Source organism: Theropithecus gelada, chromosome 3 (assembly GCF_003255815.1).
Source record: "Theropithecus gelada isolate Dixy chromosome 3, Tgel_1.0, whole genome shotgun sequence".
Classification (NCBI taxonomy): domain Eukaryota; kingdom Metazoa; phylum Chordata; class Mammalia; order Primates; family Cercopithecidae; genus Theropithecus; species Theropithecus gelada.
The window spans coordinates 67313796-67332197 of NC_037670.1; the positions used below are offsets into that span (position 1 = coordinate 67313796).

The following is an 18402-nucleotide window of genomic DNA, read 5'->3' on the forward strand; positions in this document are numbered from 1 at the left end:
CTGGTTTGCTTCCAGTTTTTATTATGAATAAAACTGTTATGAGCACTCATGGACATAAATTCTCATTTCATTTGGATATATACCAAAAGTGCAATTGCTGGATCATATGGTAACATTATGTCTAACTTTGTGAGAAACCATCCAACTCTCTCCCGCAGTGGCTGCCCTATATTGCATTCCCGCCAGCAATGAAGGAGAGTTTCCGTTGCTTCACATCCCCACCGGCATTTGTCTTGTCAGTGTTTTGGATTTCAGCCCTTCTAACAGGTATCTAGTGGTATTTTATTGTTGTTTTCCTTTGCAAATCCCTAAAAACATGCTGCTGAGCATCCTTTCATATGCCTGTCATCTGCATCTCTTTTGGTGAGGTGCCTGTTTGAATTGTTTGCTGACTTTTTAACTGTTGGTTTTTTTCTCTCTCTCTTGTTGAATTGTAATGGCTCTTTGTGTACTATAGATACAAGTCCTTTATCAGATAGGCGGTTTGCAAAGATTTTCTCCTAATCTGTGACTTGACTTTTCATTCTCTTAACAATATTTTTCATAGAGTAGGAGTTTTTAATTTTCATGAAGTCCAACTTACCAATTTTTTCTTTCATGAATCATGCTTTTGGTGTTGTATTTAAAAAGTCATTGCCAAACTGAAGGTCATCTAGATTTTTCTCCTATGTTATCTTCTAAAAGTTTTGTAGTTTTGCATTTTACATTTAGGCTTATTATCGATTTTGAGTTAATTTTTGTGAGGGGTGCAAAGTCTGCATCTATATATATATATATATATATGTATATATTTTGCATGTGGATGTCCAGTTGTTTCAGCACTGTTTGTTGAAGAGACTGTCTTTTCTCCACAGTATTGCCTCTGCTCCTTTGTCAAAAACCAGCTGACTATATTTCTATGGGTCTATTTCTGGGCTCCCTAGTCTGTTGCACTCATCTATTTGCCTATTCTTTTGCCACTACCACACTGTCTTGATTACTATAGCTTTTTAAGTCTTGAAGTTGGGTAGTGTCAGTCCTCCAGCTTTGTTCTTCCACTTCAATATTGTGTTGATTATTCTGCATCTTTTTACTTTCCATATAAACTTGGGATCATTTTGTCAACGTCACAAAATATCATGGTGGAGTTCTGATTGGACTTGTGTTAAATCTACAAATCCAATTGGGAAGAACTGCCATCTTAACAATACTATCTCTTCCTATGTAGGAACAGTGACTCCCCAGTTACTTAGATCTTTCATTTCTTCCATCAGAATTTTACAGTTTTGCTCATATAGATCTTGTACATAGTTTGTTAGAGTTATATCTAGCATTTCATTTTTTGGCTACTGATATAAATGACATTTTGTTTGTAACTACAAATTCCAATTGTTCATTGCTGGCATATAGAGAAACAATGAACTTTTACATATTAACTTTATATCCTGGAACCTTACTATAATTGCTTCTTAGTTCTAAGGGAGGAGACCACCCCTCATATTGTCTTATGCCCAATTTCTGCCTCCAAAGAAGGAAGTAAAAACTAAAAGGCAGAAATAAAATCCACAAGCAGATAGCCGGGCGCCACACCCTTGGCCTAGTAGTTAAAGATCAACCCCTGACCTAATCAGTTATGTTATTTATAGATTACAGACATTGTATAGAAAAGCACTATCAAAATCCCTGGCCTGTTCTGTTCCATTCTAATTACCAGTGCATGCAGCCCCCAGTCACGTACCCCCTGCTTGCTCAACCGATCACAACCCTCTCATGCGGACCCCCTTAGAGTTGTGAGTCCTTAAAAGGGATAGGAATTGCTCACTCAGGGAGCTTGGTTGTTGGAAACATGAGTCTTGCCAAAGCTCCAGCTGAATAAAGCCCCTTCCTTCTTTAACTCCGTGTCTGAGGGGTTTTATCTGTGGCTTGTCCTGCTACAGTTCCAGGGGCTTTTTTCTGTTACTGTTGTTATTAATTCTTTTGGATTTTCTACAGTCATGGCATCTGCAAGCAGATTCCTTCCCAGTCTGTATGCCTTCAATTTTCTTTCTTGTCTTACTGCCTTCCAGTAAAACGCTGAATAGAAATGGTGAGAAAGGATATTCTCGCTATGTTCTCATCTTAGAAAGCATTTAGTTTCCCTCCATTAGGTATGTTAAGCTGTGGATATTTTGCAAATTTTTAAAAATCAAACTGAGGAAGTTGTCTTCTATTGCCAGTTTACTGTTTTTTTTTGTTTTTGTTTTTGTTTTTTTTAAAAAAACCAGGAATGGGTGTTAGACTTAAATAATTGTTCTGCATCAATTTACATGATTATATAATTTTTCTTCTTTATCCTGTTGATTTGATGAATTTCATGAATTCATTTTGGAATACTAAAACAGCCTTGTATATCTGGAAAAAATCCAATGTGGTTTTAGTATATAATTCTTTTCATTCATTACTGAATTCAATGTGCTAATATTTGTTGGGGGGTTATACATTTATATTCATGAGAAATATTGGTCTGTAATTTTCTTTTTCTATAATGTCTTCATCTGGGTCTGGTATTCAGGTAATGCTGGCCTACAGAACGAGCTAGAAAATGTTCCTTCTGCTTCTGTCTTCTGGAAGAGATTGTAGAGACCTGGTGTAATTTCTTCCTTAAATGTTTGGTAGAATTCACCAGTGTATGCATCTGGGTCTGGTGCTTTCTGTTTCAGAAGATTATTAATTATTGATTCAACTTCTTTAATAAGTCTAGATCTATTCAGAATAATTATTTGTATTTATTCACAGTTCTACTGTGGAAAAGGAGAGTGCAGGGCTGACGGGAGAAGAAGAGTGGGGGCACCTAGGGAGGAAGGTGGGGGCTGGTGGGGGAGGGACTGGGCTGCTGAGGAGGTGGGCCAGTGGGGAGGGTAATGGAGCAGAGAGGCAGGGTGAGGGCTCTTGGGGGAGGTGTCTAGCAGGGCAGTGCTGGGGCTGGAGGAAGCTCCGGTGAGCAGCCTTCTGTGCTGACTTTCCCTAGGAGATTGTGTCTGGAGAGAACCAGCCATGGAGAGAACCAGCCACAGACAAAAACAGCACTCAAGCTGCTCCCATAATACAACAGAGAGGGAAAACAAACCCCACTGTGGAACCTACCCAGGGTCCCAAAGCAGTTTAGGGCAGGGCTGGGACCCAGTCCCCAAGCAGGCAGCCCCAAGCTATACTCACCTTGGTCCCCGAGGTAGGCGCTAGCCCCACAGCGGCCATGTAGGTGCTCCCAATGGTCTTGATCTTCTCTATATCCTTGTAAAAGTCTTTTTCCATGAGCTTTGTTTAAAACATAAAACTGTTAAACATGACATAACATTTGAGAAAAGTTACTGCAGCCATCAGCCACCAGGAGGAACAGCAGAGCCAGTGAACACATTCAGGAAAGCAATGTGTCTTCTTTGCTTTGGGCAGACAAGTTCTAGGACTACGCTGGCAAGAAGAGGTGAGTAAGGACGGTACAGGACACATTCCTGTCCCCAACAGGTGAGCTCGCAGCCACCAGGAGAATCGGGTCCAATGACAAGGGGTGGTGGGGCTGCCACAGTGCCTGGCTGGCTGTGGTGGGGGCCTGGAGACACCCACCTGCCTGCTTATCTGTAGACAAGGGTGCCCGCCTGCCTGCCCATCTGTAGACAAGGGCCTAGAGGTGCCCACCTGCCTGTCCATCTGTAGATGAGGCTGCCCAGCCCTGGCCACTGCAATGTCCCAGCCCTGACATTCACAACATGGAGGACAAGCACCCAGCCCCACCCGGTCGCCCTGGTCCCCCATCCTAGGTTCAAGACCCCCTTCTCTCCTGTGAGAGTTGGTCTGGATCCCAAAGGAGACAGAATGCCTGTTCTTCCTGGGATTTGCTTTCTCTCATTCCAGCTACAAAGAATGTGACATATTGTGAGACACGCAGGATTTAATTAGGTGAAGGGGTATCCTGGTCACCCGTCAGTAGGATGCACCAGCACACCCAGGTGGGGTCAGGATGGCGATGCAGGGCCTCACCTCGTCAAAGTCGGCAATGATCTCGTTGAGAAGCCGCAGACACTCCACCCCCATGTTGTTGCCGTCCAGCTCGATATAGAAGTCATTAAAGTTGGGGATGGAGGCAAACATGACGCCCACCTGGGAGTAGGACTGGTAGTAGAGGTCCTGGAAGTTCAAAGGATGGGTCAGGAAGGGTGAGCCAGGCAAGCGCCGAGGGCGTGGCGGGAGTAGTGCCGGGCTAGTGCTGGCCAGGCGCAGGCTGGGTGCTCACCATGTTCCGAGGGTTGGACATGAGGAAGTGCTGGGCGACGTGGGCTGGCAGGAGGTTGAAGAGGATGCGCCTGTTGTCCAGCTTCACCTTCTCCATGTCCTCTCGCTCCTCCTCTGCCTGGGGCATCATGAGCCTCTGTTAGTCCCATCCACTCACGCTGCCTTCACTTGTTCCCACCGCACGCTTCTTTCTAAACATCCAAACTGGACTCCAGGTGTGCTGATGGTCTACACACATGCTCCTGTCCCTCCTCCCCACTGGATGCAAGACTAGATCCATGTTATTGGGTGGGGAAGATCTGCTGATGTCTGCCTAAGTCACCACCTCATCTGCTAGAATGTCCAAAGGACAAACTACGGCTTCACCTCATTTCCAGGGTCTGCCCTGCCCTCCGCTACTTCCTAGGGACCAGATGCTACAGCAACTCTTTCTCAGGCACGTGCCCATCCATAGGCTCCACCAGCCCCCAGGTAGCTCCCAATGTGCCCCGCAGGGCACTTGTCCTAGAATGCCTCATGCCCAGGTAGGGCAGACACCTTCCTAAGGCTCCTGTTCCCTCTGGAATCTCTCTGGTCTTCACTAGAGCCCACATCCCTCTGGGCACTGAGACAAGTAGAACCCTTCAGGGACCCGGGGCAGGGGCAGATCCAGGGCCAATGAGCTCATCTGGGCGCTGACTTCCAGCCCCCTGGGGCAAGGAGTAAAGACCCCAAGGGTCCCACCATGGGGACACAGCAGAGCAGATGGCAGGAGCAGGTGAGTCCCAGCCCACTTACTGCTAGCTGTAGGACCCTGCAGAGACTGATTAAGCTGACAACAAAGGCCCCATTCATGGACCACTGTGAGGGCTCAAGAAGTGCTCTTGGCAGGGCACAGCGCAGCCCTAGGAGGCAGAAGCCACTGGGGTCCCTGTTTTCCCTCACACAAAACCCAACTGCTGTAAGGAGTGAAGCTTGGGGAATATTCTAAGTATGTGTTAGCATTTATGGAGGCATCAAACTCTTGAATGTAGTAAAAACTGTGCAATGACTGCCCTTGTGGAGCGGCCCATGGCCTGGCCACTGCAAGCCATGGTTTGGAGGCCAGCTCCCCTGGTTCATGTGCCCCTCGGTGACTGGTGACCCAGCCAGCAGATGCAGCCTCACTGTGCCATGGTTTCCTTGTTGTAAAATGAGTGTAACACACCCACTTTTAGAGGGAATACTTGTAGGGTTGTATTTAACAAGGGATGAGGGGACAGCACGCCCCACAGTAAGCCTAAAAAGCACAGCTGCTTTTTGCAGTACTGATATTATCAGAGTTAAGTTGGCCAAGAACATGCCACTAGACTGCACACAATGATTCCACCAGCTTCCAAGGATAGAGGTGAGGAGGCCCCGAGCCTTGAGGGCCAGGTACGAGGATGGGGGTGTGTGTGAAGCCAGGCAGGGCATGCAGGGCAGGCCTGGTGCAAGTGTGTTCTGGGAAGACAATGCCAGTGAATCAGGGTGACCCATGGAGACAGACGGCGCCAGCTGTTTCTTCCTGTCCCTCAAGGAGCGTAGACCAGATAAGGAAGAAGCAGATGAAGAAAAAAGAAACCGAGGGACCATAACCTTCCCGGTCAGACCAGAGCTGCAGTCTGGCTGCCCAGATGGGCTGGAGCCGGGCTCTGCCCACGCAGCGGCTATCTGGGCATGGTGCTGACTTATGCTGGGTCATGCTCAAAGGTCAGAAACCTTCAATTTCCAGCCTCAGATGGTCTCTGGCGCTGCTTTCAACTCAAGTTCCCATCAATAATGACATTCTGGACAAACACCTCTCTATAGGACCCACATTATTAATTACGTGTTAACACATCAGGCTCCAATATACACAGAAGAAAGGTTTGTAAAGGGTGACATAAACAGAAAGTAAAAAATATTTTCTTAAATAATAGCTTTGTTTTATTTATTAGTGGCACAAAAATTTCTGCTCTCTCCAAAATACCATTGTTAACGTTAATAGTACTTTAGTGAAAACAATGTAACTGAATATGCTTTGATTAAAAACCATAATCTAAGTTTATGGCACTGTGAATAAAAAATTTGCGTCTACATTCTGCTTATTTCCACATTTGGATTAATGGGCTGTCAGAGCTGCTGTCCTTCCGAAATTGTCATATATCTCTTAATCCATCCACAAATGCAAAGGTCTTTGTTGAAATTTGACTGGGAAACATCCATCTTTCCCTGTGCCACTCATTTTCATGAACCAAGCACAAATTGTATTGTTATATATTTTAACAAATGTGATGAAAATCCACTGAAATTCTCAGTCTATAATATTTTCCCACCAGGAAACTCTATTTTTAAGAAAGAGTAATGGGCACCACACATTATTCCTCTCAACAAAATCACGTGTCCATCCAACCTCCATATTCAGAATGTTCTCTTTATGGCAGTTTCTTTCAAAAGGCATTTCCCTTCTCAAGTGTCCTTCTGTTTCAGAAATCACTGACCAGGATGCCTCTAGTGATAGTTACATGATGCCTCAGAGAGTTCACAGCCTACACTGCTTGTCATTTGGAAAAGAGAACAAAATAACAAACAGCATAACTTGGCAACTCCCCGAGTGCCGACATGTGCTATGTATGAGTGACTCCCACAGTCATCCTGACAGAGTCTTCTATCTAACTAACAAGACCAGTAACCCCAGAAGCTGGAATCAATAACGTGTTTCCTATAAGGGAACAGCCAAGGGAGGGTGGTCCTGTCCTCATTCCGTCTCGGAAGTGATGTCCCTGCCTCCCTCCTGCAAGTGACACAGGGCATCTGGCCAGTGTCAGGTCAGCACTGCCAGTTCATTCTTCAACATCAGGAAAGAACATTTCTTAATTCTCAGATACAATCACTATAAGTAGACTTTTGATGCCCTCTCCCCAAACCTCACTGAACCATCCGGTGTCCTGAGGTGCACACACCCCTCTTTGCGGGCATCCCAGGGTCCACAAATATCTCCTTTTGGGAAAGTGCAAAGGGAAAGGAACTTCTCCAAGCATAGCAGCAGCTAAGACAATAGTCTTCAGCCCCCAGGTTAGAGGAACTTAGTCTCTAACTTTGGGGCTGAAATGCTTCATGTTCAGCTTCTTTGACACTTAGTTTTCCCTTAAGCAAGAGGCACTCTGTGACCCATGCCACCGGGACACAGGAAGATCAGAGCAAGCAAGTAAGAGGTGATGCACGTCTCTGCATGGTGTCACTGCTCCAAGGATGGATGAATCCTGAGATTCAGGGTGGCCTGCGCTGGGCAGGCTGGGCAAGGTGCATGTGTCCAGAGTGGCCCCATAACTGTCATCAAGCGGGCAGAAACACCAGAGGGGTAGAGCTGCATGCCCTGACCCAGTGAGTCTCCCTGGAATGGATGCCAGTGGTTTCTCTCCTCCCTGCAGGGCTCTGGGGTAGAAGTCCCTAATGCTCACCACTGACTTTCAGGGACCAAGAGGATTGTGCAGACCCAGCCCCTGAAGACCAGGGAGACCAAGGGGGGCTTCCAGCTGGACCCTCCGTGGCCAGCCTTGACTTCACAGCCCCCCTTCTGTACTGCGGGACTGAGGAAGCTCCAGTGTCCACGGGCCTGACTCTTGGAGGACAACGATGACATGATCCTCTCGCTGAACTGCACCAGACATGTAGTGAGAAGAGGACTCGCCCTCTCTGATGAACACTACTGACACCCTTAGACCTGTGACTGCAGCGCAACCTAGCCCAACTCAGAGTGCCAGGAGTAGGCAGCAATTCCACAGGGCTGAACTCTGGAATATTTCCCACTTTTCCACTCTCCTTTCCTCCCATGTAGTTAGGTCCCTGATGTGCCCCTATCAACTACCAGCCTCCCACCCTCCCGTCCCCCAGCAAAGGTGCACGACCACCACATGTTCTCCACCTTGTCCGCGGCTCTCCCTCTGGCTGCTGGGGAGGCTGCTTTGATATTTCCCTCAAATATCAGTATTCCAAGAAGCATTTTTAGGGGTAATCTTACCTCTAAAGTAATTAATGAATCCAGTCTACCTCATCTCCTTGAGCAGTTATCTGCATTTCCTTGAACACCTCACAGAGATGGCGGACTCACTACTGTACATGTCAGCTTCATCCAGCCTCAAACTCTCAAGCCGCTGGACAACATACGTTGAATGAAAATCTCCCTCCCTGGATCTTTTGTCCAGAGGCCCTGGTTCTGTCCTCAGTGTGCTCCAGAGACCAGCTGTACCAGGATGGGAGGACTGAAAAGGCCTCACCTTACGTCCTACTTTCAGTTTCTTTGGTCACTCCTGTTACTGGTGACTGGTTTGAAGGTCCCTCTCTGCCTGGACGTCCAGGCAAGCTGGGCTGTGGCTAAGGCCTCTCCTAGGCAGGGCACTGGGCAAGGCTTTAGCCAAATGTAGGGCTCCCAGCAAACTCCCCAGGCCTCTCACCATGAGCTGGTACTCAACTGGCTGTCCCTGCTCTGTGCTCAAAAGACTGTACTTTAAACACAGAATGACCGTTCAGTTTTATTTTGTGCAGCTTTTTTCTATCAATTCAGCGGCTGCAGTGAGCACAGAACCTGAGACTACCAGGGTCCCTCTAGTGCCAGCTCCTAGCTCTGTGTTCTTCTCAAACCGTAGGACCATGGTCATGCACGAAAATGACCAGCTTGATAGGAGGGTGAGGCATGGAGAGAGGTCTCAGCTCCCACTGAGCTTTGTGCGGCCACCTCAGGGACCACATATCATGAACACATGTCTGCTTCTCACTAATTATTTTTCCAGCCAGCGCACAGACTTTACAAGCACTGTTTACAGCATGGGGCAGGCTGAGTGTGGTGCAGGTGTTCTTAAGCTGAACACCAAGGCCTCCAAGCCAGCGTCCTTGTTCACCCAGCACCCAGTTCAGCACTTCAGACCCACCAAGTCCTGCCAATGCCATCCCCTAACCCCAGGCCTCTTATGCAGGCCCTTGCTGCCTGCTGCTCCAATCAGCTCCACTTCCCTTTTAGCATAGAACAGATGAAAAGCTCTTTTTAGATCAAAAATGCATTTCATTAAGGCTTCATGATGAGAAATGTGATTTACATTATTCTACTACATTAAAGAGAAATCTTAATTTTAAATTTGAACAATTAAATGAATTAAAAATGTTATCCCTGACTCTAATTACAAAATGAGAGAATAAACCTTCAAATGCTGTAGTTACAATGTGTGGATGCAGGTATGCACATGGACATGTTCACCTTGCCCTGGGAAGTCCATGAGTGGTGTGTGTGTGTGTGTGTATGTGTGTCTGTAAAGTATGTGTGTTTGTGTGTGTATGCACACATGCATGTGTGGTTTCTATAAAATACTTAGCATCTTGTTGCATTTCTCTTTCCAAGAAATAAAAAGGCAGACCACAGCCCTCATGATGTGTTTGTCCTATTCATGGCCCCGTGGTGTAAATGAGGCTGTGGTGATGTCATAGCTGGGGGAATCGGAGTTCACGAGCTACATGGCAAATCAGCTCTAATATACCAGGACTATCCAACATCCACCCCCTACAGAAATGCTGAAGCCGGCGGTGGTGAATGCAGAGGCTGGCTCTGTTTCTGACAATGAAGTCTTTACTCCTAATGAGCTTCTGAGCTGAAAGTCTTGCTGTGCTGAAATGCTTGGTAGTTCTTCATTTCTTAGGATGAGTCAACATAGTAGTTGAAGGCAGGGCTGTGTCCAGTGTTTCAGACAGGAAGCAAGATGGGGATGCCACTTTAAAAGGTAAAGAGGGCCAGGCGCAGTGGCTCCCGCCTGTAATCCCAGCATTTTGGGAGGCTGAGTCGGGTGGATCACCTAAGGTCAGGAGTTCGAGACCAGCCTGATCAACATGGAGAAACCCCATCTCTACTAAAAATACAAAATTAGCCAGGCGTGGTGGCACACACCTGTAAATCCCAGCTGTTTGGGAGGCTGAGGCAGGAGAATCACTTGAACCCGGGAGGGAGAGGTTGCGGTGAGCCAAGATTGCGCCATTGCACTCCAGCCTGGGCGACAAGAGCAAAATTCCGTCTCAAAAAAAAAAAAAAGTAAAGAGAGCTCGCGCTAACAGTGAAGCTATGAGGCTGCAGTGGGCACAGCTGGTCCTGCTCCTGGGAGATCTGCTTTCAGTGATCCACGAGGTCCACCCTCACTGTACACGGAGGGAACCAAGGCTGGGAAGACAGCATCCAGCCTCCATAAGCAGAAGACACACTGTCTGTCTACGAAGTGAAGGCCCTGTGAGAGTCCTCTTTCCTAGCTTTGAATTTCCACTTACGCCAACATAAAATGTGGGGATAGGATCTGCTGGAAACTGATCAAGCTCAGTTTCAGTGACTGAAGTTTCCAGGGTAAAATGTCAGACATTGAAACCAGAGAATTACCGAAATTATCCTTTTCAGAAAAGTCAGCATTTCTTGGGACAGTGAAAGGCCTGGTCCAATGCTACCTCCTCCAGGAAGTCCTCCTTCAGCCCCTTAATTAGAATAAATCACTCCTTTCTGAGGAGCAAAAAACACCTGCCCAGGGTCTTCATGGCATTCTGTCTTCCACTCTCCTTATCGAGTCTCCTCTCCTCTCCTCCCTTGACTAGCAGCAGCAGCCTGTGGGCATGTCTGTGTTAACTCACCTGCAAGATGCAGCAGAGCCTAGGGAGAAGCACAGGCCTCAGAGCTGAGGAGGCCACTGTGAATTTACCCACTCAGAATGTGAGGGAGGCCATCCTACAGGGGAGCACTCTGAAGCTGAAAGGTCCTGGGGAGGGCTGACAGTCTGGCCCTGAGCACATGTTGCCAGCACAAGCTCCCTTGTTTCCACAACCACTAGCCAGGCAAGAGTGGCCCTGGTCACTCCACGTGGACACTAACTGTGCTAAACATGTGTGTCTTTGTGATTACAAATGTAACACAAACTGTTATAGAAAATCTGGATTTTTCATTGCACACACATACAGAAAAAAATGCAAAGCAGCCACACCCCGTGATGAAGAGATGTCCTAGGGGATGTCTCGTGGGTCTGCTGTTTCAGACAGCCTCTGGTGCCTTAAAGCAGAAGGATCTATTTCCTCATCAGAAAGTCTGGAGTTACCCACATTTCTCTATCTTTTCGAACCAGGGAGGAATTGAGGTGCTATTTTCCACACTCTTGAGAACACTGAGGTGCCTGCATTAGCAGAACTGAGTTCTGTAGGCTCGTCATAGATAAGCAAAACTGTGCTGCGATCAAGTTAGGGCCTGCAGGTGAACTTCACATGCTCAAGCCCAACACGGCATTGAGACACACCACAGACATCTTCTTTCTTGTTGCACGGTGACTGCCACACTGCTACCACACTGCTCTCCACAAACAGTCCACACTGTGGGCAGAAAGCAACTTCTGGGGTCTTTGGAGCTTTTGCTTTATGTTGAAGTTATGCTGGGTCCTTCTAACCCAGATCTAACCTTTCAGAGAAACCCTCTACCCACAAATGCATATGAAATCTTGACTGCTGTGGAGGGAGAAGCATAGGCTTCAGAGCTGAGGACTTCTAATTCTTGGCTGTGTTCACAGGATCCTGCCTAAAGACAGCTCTCACCAGAAAGCCATTCCACTCTGGATGGTACTTCACTTGGCAGGAGAAGGCTTCTGAGACATGCTCTGCATGGCATCCATGAGAGTGCCCATTTGGGGTTTGGCAGATTTCGGTTCTGACCTTTGGCCATTTACTTTGGCCCTCACCTGTTACATGGGGATAATGACCAGTTTTGGGGTCAAAGACACTTAAATGGCCACATGAAGTTCCACTTCTGGAAAAGATGGAGTAACAGGGATTCAATTTGCCCTCTAGGAGCAACAAGCAGACCACACAAACTATACAAAACAGCAGCTTTCCAAATACTGAACAGGAGGCAATGAAAGATAGTGATCCTTGAGTGATGGGAATAAGTGATGAGGCCTACAATGGCCCAGTATACTGCTGGGAGAGTTTCCAGGCCGCAGATAGAGGCAGTGCATGTGGAGCCTGGGGGTCTCCCAGATTTGACAAGGCTAGGGGGCTTGGAAGCCCAAGGCAGCTTGAGTTCAAAGGGAAACTACCAGAGAGAACAGAGTGTTCGGGTCTCTTCAAGTCTCTAGCTGAGTACTGATTAGCATAGGCTAGAGAAAGAATCATCTAGGGATTAGCACAGGTTAGGGAAAGGACTGTAGGGAACAACCCCCAAAGTTCGTACTATGCTGAGAATCGTTCCTACCTCCATTGGCAAGAACAAAAAACCTTCTAATTCACCAGGCATCAGGTAAAGTACTGAAAAGGGTTTGGCCTCAATTGAGATCCAGATTTGGTAAGTCTTTGTGAGCTTACTATTTCTTTTATTTTGAAATATTCAATTGACAAACAAAAACCGTATATATCCAAGGGTTTTGGACAAAATTAGTCTAAGAATTAATGCTCGTCTGGTTGCCTCAGGAGTGGACACAATTAGTCTGAGAATTAATGCTCCTCTGGTTCTTCTTAACAAAGGCGAAAAGCAAGACCCAAAGGATCTGTATCCTTCCCTGTAAGTTGTCAATTTTATTGAGATAAAACTGATCATAATGCTTCCCTGTTATTTTATTCCTTAAACATTTGTAGAAACTGGTCTCTATTATTTAATTTCTTCTGATTACTTTTGGTTTAATTTCCTCTTTTCTGGCTTCTTAAGGTGATTTGAGAGAGTCCTTTCTTCTTTTCTAATATAGGTGCTTTGTTTTATACATTTTCCTCCATGTACTGCTTTAGCTGAACCCCACAAATGTTGATCTCATGTAGTTTCATTTGGCTCATATTACTTTCTAATTTTCCTTCTGATTTCTTCTTTGAACCAAAAGTTATTAAGAAGTATATTCTTCAGTTGAGGGTTTCTCAGAGATCTTTCTGTTATGGACTTCTAATTTAACTATATTGTAGTTAAGGAACATACTTTGTATGATTTGAATCCTTTTGAATTTCTTGAGATTTGCTGTATTGTTCATATTCATGTGTCCTTGATTAGAATGCATATTCTGTTGCTGTTGGACGGTATGTTTTATAAATGTCAATTAAGTCAAGTTGGTAGACAGTGTTCTTAAGTGTTGTAATCCTCACTGATTTTCTGTCTAGCAATTCTATCGCTTTTTGAAAGGGATGTTGGAAACTCCAACTATAATTATAGATAGAAGAATTTCTTGCAGTTATATCAATTTTTACTTTAGGTATTTTGATGATCTGTTTTAGGTACATAAATGTTTAGGACTATGTCCTCTTGATAAATTGACCCCTTTATTACCCTTTAACATTACTGAAAGACCCTTTTTTTCCTTTGACCAACATTTAATTTCTTGCTCTTGAGATCCAGATTTGGTAAGTCTTTGTGTGCTTAGTATTTCTTTTATTTTGAAATATTTAATTGACAAACAAAAACCGTATATATCCAAGGTGTGCAATATGATGGTTTCCTATATGTATACATTGCATAACAACTACTACAATCAAATTACTTAACACATCTATCACCACCCACAGTTACCGTTTGTGTGTGTCCAGGGTTGGGGGAGTGAGGACACTTAAAATCTACTATCTTACCAAATTTCAAGTACACAATACAGTATTATGAACCGATTTTTAAAAATAACAATAAAAACAAGCATCTCAGGAGACAGACACACTTACCCCACCTAGCACTCTACCCTTCCCTTGGCTAATTCCTACTCATCCTTTAAGCCTCAGGGGTGAGGTATTATATTTAAATGATATCACATCCACCTGCCTGGATCAGGGTCCTGTCTACATTTTACATGGCACGCCCTTCACTGTATTGAAATTTTCTGTGGCTTGTGTTTGATTCCTTTAACAGCCCATGAGCACCTGAGGGCGGGGGTTACACCTCAACCATGTGAGCATCCCCAGCACAGGATTAGGTCTACTTTGGTGCCCAATAAGCACCTGTTGGATGAGGCAGGTGGTAACACTATGTGCATAGGTCCAGAGTGGATTCCTGCCAGAGGCTGAGTGTGCACTCTCAGATGGACAAAGGGTGTGCTTCCAGTGGGCATGGGGCCTGCTGGATGTGGGGTCCTGAGGTTACACACCAAGGTTTGGCTCCTTAGGGGTTTCCACAGAAGTGTGCTGCAGGATGTAGCTGGGATACATCTGGAACCATTTGTCCCCCCATAAAAGCTGTTTGTGAGGATGTACTCACCCAAAGGCCAGATGTGAAACCTATGGGCAGTAACAGAGAACAAGATGACGACTAACAAGCGTACAACATTTTGGGGTCCAAGAAGTATGATGACCATGGCTTTATATGACACAAACTCCTCCACAACCCCGAGACAAGTGTTACGTCACATGTGTGAAGACAAGTGACCAGGGTAAGAGGTGGAACCAGGTCTCTAACTTGGCTTCTGCCACCAGGAATTCCATGTCTGTGCCATGACCACATCTTAGGAAACCTTCCCTCTAAATGTTAATAATGGCAACTGCAAAATGGGAATTACCATCGAATTAAGCATTTATTGGTAGAGAAATAAGTTGTTTTAACTGCATTCTATACTAAATAGCATAAACATTGAAATTATAATTGCCATGATGATTATTTACTGAATGCAAAGAAAGAAATGACACTGGAACAAAAGCATACAAAAGTTACAGGCAAAGAGGCTGAAGATGCCTCCCAAGGGAAAAGCCTGTTTGTGCAGGTTTGAACAACCAATCCAGTCTCTGTAAATAATTAACCTACCTAGTGTTTGGCCTGGCAATTTTGCAATAGTTTGAGGCACTCTAATGTTTGTACTACATACCTAAATGTCCAAGGGCAAACAGGCAAAGTCTAGAAAGTTCTGTGTTTTGCTAGGGTTATGGGAAAGCAGGTGGCATTTGTTGTTACCTATCTGCAGACAAACATGGCAGTGGACTCCATTTGGGCAACCCTTTCTTGTGACACGCATGCACAAAGATCCGCAGACTTGCCCGGGCTACCCCAAGGCCCAGGAATCCATTCTAGCCCTAAAATTACCGGTATGCTCACTGGGCATTGCTAGGGGGTGTCACTGGATGGAGAACAACATGGCAGGGTCAAATATTGCATTTAGTAACATTTAAAAGAACATCAAAGCCAAGAAAAAGCCATGTCAACCCAGATGAGAGAAAATGTCTCTCCCAGAAGTATCCCTCAACTGGAAGAGTCACAGCCAAGGCCCAACTCTGCTGTCTGAGAGAGGAGCCAATCAGGCACCCTAGTAAATAACCTAGAAACCCTAGATCTCATGGGCCCGGGCTATTCCAATCGTTGTAGCTCATCCCAAGTCCATTCTTCTCAAGCTCTGAGTAGGTTTTTGCGACTAAAAGATCTGAACCCGAGAGGCCAGCTGACGGCTGGGTCAACATATCCTCTCAGACCAGCCAGCTGGATCACCCTGGATAGCCAGCCGGAGCCAAACTAAGACCAAATTCAGCAACACAGCCCATCATAAAGAGGCTCTTTTCCCATTACCTGGTGTGGCTTTAGCAAACTGCAGCTGGCCAGATCTCCCTTCTAGGGCAAATATGTGCTGTATCTGCAGTCCATTCCCCACCGGTTCTGTCCCAGGGAGGCCAGTCCAAGGACTCTACCAACAGGGTCCTGGGCCTCCTACTTCCGGCCAGGTTTGGCCAATGGGGAGCAGGAGCAGGGGCCAGTAGCGAGGGAGAAGAGCATTCCCGGTTCTTCTTGGCATGGTTGCTGCGGACTGGCTGTGTCTCTCGGCTGAAGGTGGTGAATCCTGTCAGGCAGCCCTCCCTTTTCCCTGATTCTAGGGCCCATTCCCACTGTGGCTGCCCCAGGTGCCACATCAGCCTGGGGCACTCCTGTGCCTGCCCCTGTCTTTCAAATAGTCCAAGCATCATAAGGGCTCCTGAACTCACCCCCTTAGAGTGTGCCCTCTGCTGTCAGCCCAGGCTGTGATACATGCACAGCCCCCTGGAGACCCACTCTGCACCCTCACTTGATGGCCAACTGTAGCCAGACTCTATACGACCACTTCTGAGGTGCCCTCCTGCCAACCCCTGACCATGCAAGTTGCTTTCCTCAGGGCCCCTGTGGGTCACAGGACTCCCACCTGCCTCCTGGGCTCTGTGTCACACTCCACTGTCAGACCACCTTTGGAGACAGGGATCAGGGCCTATCGCCCTTCCTTTGCAGCTCTACTGCCCACAGGGGGCCTGGAGGGAGTACTGGCCCCTGTGATTGGGCTCTGACTCCTCTTACAGTTTTTGCTGAAGAACTCCCTCTTTCTGCCATGTTCTTTGTCCCTTTCCCCTCAACCCCATCCCTCATCCTCCCGTAGCTGAATCTGAAGCATCGCACAAGGCCCAGAGAAACACTGGCTCTTCTCCAGTATGCCTGGCTTTGCTTCCTCACAAACCCACTGTGGCCGCAGTCAGGCCTTCTGGTGTGAGGACTCACTTCCCGCCACAGCCTGCATTCCTCTGGTGATAAGTCAGATTCAGATGTTGATACGATTTGGGTACCTGTCCCGCCAAATATCAGGCTGAAATGTAATCCTAGTGTTGGAGGTGGGGTCTGGTGGGAGGTGTGTGGGCCATGGAGGCAGATCCCTCATGGCTTGGTGCTGTCCTCACGATAGTCAAGAGTTCTCGCACGATCCGGTTGTTTTAAAGTGTGTGGCACCTTCCCCCACAACCCCTTGCTCCTGCTCTCACCATGTGACATGTATGTTCATGCTTTGCCTTCTGCTATGAGTAAAAGCTCCCTGAAGCCTTCCCAGAAGGCAAGCAGATGCTGGTGCCTGTTGGTACGGCCTGTAGAACTGTGAGCCAATTAAACCTCTTTTCTTTATAAATTACCCAGTCTCAGATATTCCTTTATAGCAGTGCAAGAACAGCTTAATGCAGATGTATTTATGCCCCCACCAGGGTCCCCTCCCACTCCACAGCAGGAATTAGGGCCTGTTCTATCCAGACAGCCCTGCTGACAGCGAGCCAACCACACAGCAGCACTTCCCCAGGAGGGGTCAAAGGGCGAGGATTCTCAGCAACCCCTGCCCACTCCAGAACCTGGAATTCAGGTATGCAGTGAAGACAGCGCCAGATCATGAGTCCCTCGGGAATCTGGGTCTTCTCCACCTGCAAGGCTAGCTCAGAGCTCCATCTAGTAGGATACAGGAATGTCTTCTGCCCAGAACAGGCACTAACTTAATACACAGGCTGAAGAATAAATGAAATGGGAAAATCCACAGACGGGGTAGACTGGTAGTTGCCTAGGGTTTGGGGGTTGAGGAGAAATGGGGAGTGTTAACTGATGAGGATGGGTTTCTTTTGACAGAGATAAAAATATTATAATATTGATTATAGCAATGGTTGCAGAACTGTGAGTATACTGAAAACCACTGTTCACTAAACAAGTGAATTGTGTTATGTGAAATATATGTCAACAAAGCTATTATACAGTGAAGGAAAAAATAAGCCATGTTTTTCACCAAGCATTTGTGAACACATGTATATAGATACACATACAGACTGTGTGTGTGTGTGTGTGTGTGTGTGTGTGATGTATGTATATGTTCTTTCTTTTGCTTCCTCAAATCAACAACCTAATTTCCATCACTTTAAATATGCATCCTGCCCTGTCATGCTGACATAAACCCACTGAGATGCTTCTGTCTTTTACAGATGAATAAAACTAGAGGAAACAACTGTGTTCATTTTTTTCATGAGTGATAACTTGCCTCCGGATGCTCCTCATGCCTACCCTTCACCCCACTCTAACCCTCCCTCCCAGAAAGAGATCCCCCAAAAAATGGCTCACCACAGAGTAACAGGCTGCCAGACAAAGGGCTGCTCAGCCTCACCAAGCACCTACTTCGCACAAGGCCTGTGGCCAAGGACATCAGGAAGAGAATTTCAGTTATTTCTTGCACACCTGGATTAGGGTTCTCACCCCATTTTACTGCTGAAGCAGAAAGACAGCTTGACCTATCACTGGTTAAAGTCACACAGACCCTACATGGAGTTGCCGGAATTCAGGACGAGGACTACCTGATGCCAGGCCCAACCTTTGTCACCCCTGCTACTGCTGACCAGGGTTTTGGTCACTTAACTGCATGGCTTGATGCCCAGTCAGCCTCAGGAACAAAGACAAGAAATTGACAGGCTTCCCGA

The 18402-nt window shown here is 46.5% G+C and overlaps 1 protein-coding gene across 1 annotated transcript in view; it reads right to left on the reverse strand.

The window, feature by feature from the left end:
* Positions 1-18402, reverse strand: part of ADCY1 (adenylate cyclase 1) — a 143889-nt gene that overhangs the window by 7690 nt on the left and 117797 nt on the right. Inside the window, exons 15-17 of the mRNA XM_025379994.1 lie at positions 4247-4363; positions 3994-4140; positions 3175-3273 (exon numbers count right to left, since the gene is read on the reverse strand). Of these exons, the coding sequence (XP_025235779.1) occupies positions 3175-3273; positions 3994-4140; positions 4247-4363 (363 nt within the window). The remainder of the gene's footprint in view (positions 1-3174; positions 3274-3993; positions 4141-4246; positions 4364-18402) is intronic.